At 17.6% G+C, this 5,948-nt stretch overlaps 3 protein-coding genes and 1 non-coding gene across 5 annotated transcripts in view; 1 reads left to right on the top strand and 3 right to left on the bottom strand.

Annotated features, from left to right (window-relative positions):
* Positions 1-2,351, bottom strand: part of LOC102678243 (clathrin heavy chain) — a 9,906-nt gene extending 7,555 nt beyond the window's left edge. The window contains exon 1 of the mRNA XM_006613281.2: positions 2,076-2,351. Coding sequence (XP_006613344.1) covers positions 2,076-2,117 — 42 coding nt within the window. The 5' untranslated portion in view covers positions 2,118-2,351. The remainder of the gene's footprint in view (positions 1-2,075) is intronic.
* A 563-nt stretch (positions 2,352-2,914) lies between these two features.
* Positions 2,915-4,471, bottom strand: LOC102677332 (60S acidic ribosomal protein P2). Its single transcript, XM_006613273.2, has 4 exons — positions 4,295-4,471; positions 3,518-3,690; positions 3,141-3,242; positions 2,915-3,081 (listed from the first exon to the last, which is right to left on the bottom strand). Exons 2-4 carry the CDS (start codon positions 3,687-3,689, stop codon positions 3,011-3,013), a joined length of 345 nt encoding a protein of 114 aa, XP_006613336.1. The 5' UTR covers position 3,690; positions 4,295-4,471; the 3' UTR covers positions 2,915-3,010.
* Positions 3,769-3,843, bottom strand: LOC116185256. The gene has a single exon (XR_004150057.1). It is a non-coding gene; the product is annotated as a small nucleolar RNA Me28S-Am982 (small nucleolar RNA).
* Positions 4,472-4,985: 514 nt separating the features above from the next.
* The window catches only part of LOC102677098 (beta-1,4-mannosyltransferase egh), a 3,489-nt gene continuing 2,526 nt past the window's right edge, over positions 4,986-5,948 (top strand). The window contains exon 1 of one of the 2 annotated variants that reach the window (XM_006613272.2): positions 4,986-5,144. The gene's annotated coding sequence lies outside the window, so the exon portion shown is untranslated. Of the gene's footprint in view, positions 5,345-5,948 lie in introns of both variants that reach the window. The other variant, XM_006613271.2, reaches the window with a different exon arrangement.

The raw sequence follows: 5,948 nt of genomic DNA, 5'->3' as shown, positions 1-5,948 counted from the left end.
AACTATAATACTTGATGTTAAAAAATATATTTTATTTAATATAATTACTTTTTATTATAAATAAATTTAAAATAATTTATTTAAAAATATTAGTTTTCAAATTAAATAAAAAAATAAATAAAAAATATAAAGAATATCAATTTCTTTATATTAAAATTTATAATTTTAATATAGATTATAATAATTAAAAAGTAAAAATATTAAAAACATTAAATTTAAAAATTTTTTAAAATTTTCTTAAAATTAAAAATTTTTAGAAAATTCTTAGAAATTTTAATTTATTTTTTATTATTTTAAAATAAACAATAATTTAGCATAGTTGTATTTCTTTAAAAATAAAATCAAATGGTAATAAAAATATTATTTCAAATATTGATAATGCAAGTCAAAATCATTGAAATTAATGAGATTTTGTAAACAATTATTATAAAAAAAATATTTCAATTAAGTTAAATTATAATTATCTTTATTATTTATTATTCGAATTTAACTTAATTACTGCTAAAGTTTAATTTAATCTTATTTTAAAACTATCTCAAACTTTAATTATAAATTTCATAGATTTTGATAAAATGAACAAATAAAATAAATACTTGTTATTCAGAATAATTTCTATTTTAAAATAAAATATTTATTTTAAATAAAAATATCACATAATTACAAATTACATAAAAAAAAAAGAATGAAAAAAAAATATGATACTAAAACATTTTTAAAATCATTAATAAAAATAAAATATCTAAATAGCACAATCACAAATCATATAAAAAGAAAAAGAAATAAAAAAAAATATATGATATTAAGGCAATTATTTTTAAATAAAATATTTTCTTAAATATTAATGTGATTAGAATTTTTTTTTTAATAAAATGTGTTATATAAAAGAATATTGAATTTTCTATAATGATTTATAAATAAAGTCTAACCTAATATCTTATAATTAATTATAATAGGTTATCAATATATGTATTATATTCCAATACATTTTATTATTAATACAAATGAATTATTATGTAATAAATAAAAAGAAAAATTAAAATCAAATCATAAAAAATAATAAAAAAATAAATTTCTAACTTTTATTAAAAAATTGTATAAATTATAAAAAAAAATATAAAAAAGATAATAGGCTTCACTTTAAATGTCTATTATAATTAAAATCATATTATAATTATAAAAAATATTTTTGCTATTTATTAAATGTAACACAAATGATTAATTAAAAATTCTTTTTAGAAATTTATTGTTTTTTTCAATTTCAGTATGAAAGAATATATATTCTATTTAAAAATTCAAGATCACATTGATATCTTATTTATAAATAGGTTATTTAAAAAATCTTTTGAGCATTATATATTCCTTTTGACATCATATAATTTTTATATAAAATATTTTTTCATAAAACATGTACTTTAGATGTTATTTAGGTTATCACAAATTGTGATTTATTCTACATAAATAAAAATAAATAGATAAGTCAAATAAATATAAAATATTTAAAATCTAGAATAAAAAATATATAATAATGAATTATAATCAAAATATATTTCATGAAAAATTAAAAAATCATTATTATGAAAAAAGTGATAGTTGAAGGAATGAATCCCGAATCAATTTCATATTGTTATCATAAAATTATAAAGAAACAACAATTTAATTATAAAATTCATGATATATAAAAACGGAAATAAGGGGCGTATATGCCGAGTAGACGTGGCCTCATTGATAGAAAAAAAATCAATTTATTTTTTTCGCCAACATTACCATATAGAATAATACTATGATTAGTTAACCTCTACGTACGTATTCGATTATTAAAGTATGTAAAAATTGATTAAAATTTATATAAATAAAGAAAGATACAATCATATTATATCTGTCAAAGTAATGTCAATTTGAAATGATTTTAACGGAATTTACATCTCTTTGCTATTAATAATAAATGACAATATAGACATTTATTAAAAAAACATTAAAAATATAAAATAAAATTGAAAATACAATTTATATAAATAGAAATGTTTGACGACATATCGAAATAATAGAAGAATTGAATATGAAAGCAGGTCACCTACCTGGAGATGTTCTTGAAACCTTATGGGTAGTAACTGCGTCATTTTTCTGATGTTTTTCAAAATTTTTCGAGGTTTTCCAGCCGCGGTTATCTAATTAAAAATCTATCGCGGCTGTCTATCTTTCTTATGTACAACTGTTTTGGCTTATGGTGCGCTTCTCAATCAAAAAACCTCAGTCCAACTATCAGCGCACAAAACCAACTGACGCAAAGTGAATGCCGTCACTACTTGCCGCTGACACCCATCATGGCCGCCAATGACCGCCCCTCTGTCTAAAAATAGTTCCTTAAGTACAAAAGTGTTCCGATCGATCCTATATTCTGATATTACTAAACGTTTGTAAACACATCAAAATAGTAACGATACATGAAACACATAATAGAATATTGAATAATAATAATTATTGTTATGATTATATTAATTTAAATTTTCATTAGTACAAAAACAGACAACTGAATTTTATAATAAATTTCTTGAACAACACTTCTTCCTTTCTTCAATTTTTATCCCCCACTCTTTACTATGAATAAAGCTGCGAGAATCGCATAATTATATATGCAGTATGTTGTTCATTGTATATTTATGAATTTTCTTACGAATTTGCATCTAATTATATTATCTTATATCTAATACATACTTATATACAATATAATAAAATTAAAATTTGTACCTTGATTTTAAAAGAATTGGAAAGTTTTAGGTAAATTATATATATATGTGTATATGAAGTACATTAACGAGGTTATTGCATCTTCATTCAGAAAATCGTTTTGAAGTCTATATATATTTATAATTATTCTATTATATAAAAAATTTTCATTCATGTATAAAACATATTAATAAATTAAAAATACAATTTATTTCGAATAATCTTGTCAAAACTGTATAATATAGATTTTACAAATAGTTATTATACAGATATTTTTATGAATCATCTAATCGAAAAGACCGAAACCCATATCATCATCTTCTGATTCAGATTCTTCTTTTGCTGGTTTCTTCTCTTCTGTAAAGTATAAATTATATTAAAATAATATATATATATGAAATAAAATATGAATATACCTTTCTTTTCTTCAGCTGGAGCAGTAGTACCTCCAACTGGTGCAGCATCTGCACTAATTGCAACACCACCACCAACTGGCATAGATAATAATTTTTCCATTCCTAAAAAAATAGAAAATGAAATTAAAATATCTTTTTTATTTATAAAATAAAAAATACGAAAAAATTAAAAATTAATTTTTAAATTTAACAAAATTTTTATTATTACTATAAATAATTTGATACGCAATTTTTATAATATAATATTCTATATTATATTTACATATTATATATATATTTTATAATATATATAATATTTAATAATATTATATATATATAAATATATATATATATATTTATATATTGATTTAATATTGAATTTCATTAAAAAGCTATACCTTGTGAAATAAGTTCTTCAATTGATTTTCCATTTAGTTCTGCGATAACTTTTTTAAGTTTTTCACCATCTGTTTCAATTCCAACGGATGATAAAATTTTTTCAATATCATTTTGATTAGGAGAAGTTTTCCCTCCTAAAACAGCTAAAAGATAAGCGGCCACGTAACGCATTCTGAAATAAAAAACATAGTTTGAATTTTGTTTTAAACTTATAATTTGCATTGTATATATTGTATATATTGTATATATTAATTGCTTTCAGTAAAAATTACCATCACAGTTCTCAGTCGAAAGATGGTGATTATTATTTGAATCATCATATAATATGAATATATTTAAAATAAAACATATTATATCTACATTTAAAATACAACAGATATCTAAGAAAATATAAATATACTTTTTTATTATTAAATAATAATAATTTATTATTAATTTAATTATTAATTTTTCATTATTAAATATTATTTTTAGATTTCATATATTATTTTAAATTGAAACTGATTGAATAAATTCATTAATATTTTACATCTATATACATATATATATACGGTTAAACAATATTTAAATAATAAAACAATGAAAAATAAATAAGTATATTTTTTTTCTCATAAAAAAATTGACGCATATGAATAATAATAAACGTATCGTAAATCATCGTGAATTATAATATATTATATTAAAAATAAATTGCATTATTTTACATATTAATACATAATATATTTAAAATATATAATATTATTTATTATAAATTATATTTAAATATAAATATTTACCTTTAAGTCTTACGACACGAAACGTGGTACACGCTCAACAAGGAAAATGCGTTCGATTGGTGCGTTAATAAAAGGTAAAGAATGCAAAACTTTAAATGATAGAGAAGGGAAACATCTATACATTGATTGCAATTGAAGTGCCATCTAATGTGTATATAAAAATTTAATATTAAATTTCTAATTTCTAATAATTTTTATTAATATAATAAAATAGATTTATGTAAATAATTGATATATAATATTAACAATATAAAAAATTTTTAGAAGTATAATTTATTTTTATTGTATTATTATTAAATTAAATATTATTTTATTTTTTTTTATACTTTTTAATATTATATATAAGTAAATAAATAGATTCATTATATGTTACTAAATTACACATTAATTTAAATTTAATTTCTTTAACATTAATAATAACATTAATAATTATAAATTTATTGAAAATCCATCTAAAATTTTTGTCGATACAAGAATTATTCTATTTCATATTTTATTTTTATTATTAACATATATTTATATTTTTTATTGTGAGACATATTTATATATTATTGAAAGTAATACGCGATAAATATTCAATATTTTTATATATAATATTTAATACTAAATATTATAAAAACTATGAATTTAATTTTATTTAGATATAAACAACATTAACCAATCATAGAAGTTTATTTTAAGAATTATATTGGAAAATAAAAAAGTAATTATAATCAGTATAATTATTGAACTGGTAGTACCTTGATATTGAATGTTAATATTTATTACGCTTTCAAAGATCGATATGGTTTTCTTATCTCGTATTGATAATCAGTCATTTCTGTGTATAACAATTGAAGAATGTTAGAATGTAAGTCATTCTTTGAATCAATGAAAATCAGTAATACTGATAGTGACGCGTTGTTGAAATTATAAAAATATTTTCGATTCATAATCATATAAATTATTTTTTTTTATAATTAATTTATATTTATATTGTTGCTGCGAACAATGAAGCAAGGAATTTTTTTTTTTAATATATTACATTAATATTTGGCTGCACAAAAAAAGGTACATAAATAAAATAACATTTTAATACATTTTAATTATTAATAATTTTAATACATTTAATTTAAATATATTAAGTAAATAATAAATTCTCAATAGATATTAATGTTATTGCACCTTTATAAAAATTTATATAATACATATAATTTGTTATTTATTTAAAAAATTGTTTATTCTTTATTAAAAATTAAAATTACAATTATTTAAATCATATACTTTTTGTTATAATAAACTCATAAAAATTAAAAGTTCAAACTGATGTGAAAAGAATAGATTATAATATTGCTAAGATTTATAAATATTAAATTAAATAAAAACAAAATTTATGTAAAAAATTACATATTATTTAAAATTGTATAGATTTTTGTTGCTTTATAAACTTAAATTAATAGTAATTAATAATATTAATAATAAAACCTACTAAAATATATAAATTTTGTAATTAAAATATAAAAATATAAATTAACAAAATTATATAAATTTTAATTTTTTGCTATTTTTATTAAATATATTTAAACATCTATAATAAAATATTTATTTTATTTATAATAAACATTATGATTATGTGAAATTTATATTTTTTTATCAAATTTATATGTAATAATGA

The sequence above is a fragment of the Apis dorsata genome, unplaced genomic scaffold (genome assembly GCF_000469605.1).
Source record: "Apis dorsata unplaced genomic scaffold, Apis dorsata 1.3 scaffold_137, whole genome shotgun sequence".
NCBI lineage: Eukaryota > Metazoa > Arthropoda > Insecta > Hymenoptera > Apidae > Apis > Apis dorsata.
The sequence above is the reverse complement of the archived record's forward strand: the minus strand, read 5'-3'. Positions and strand labels throughout refer to the sequence as shown.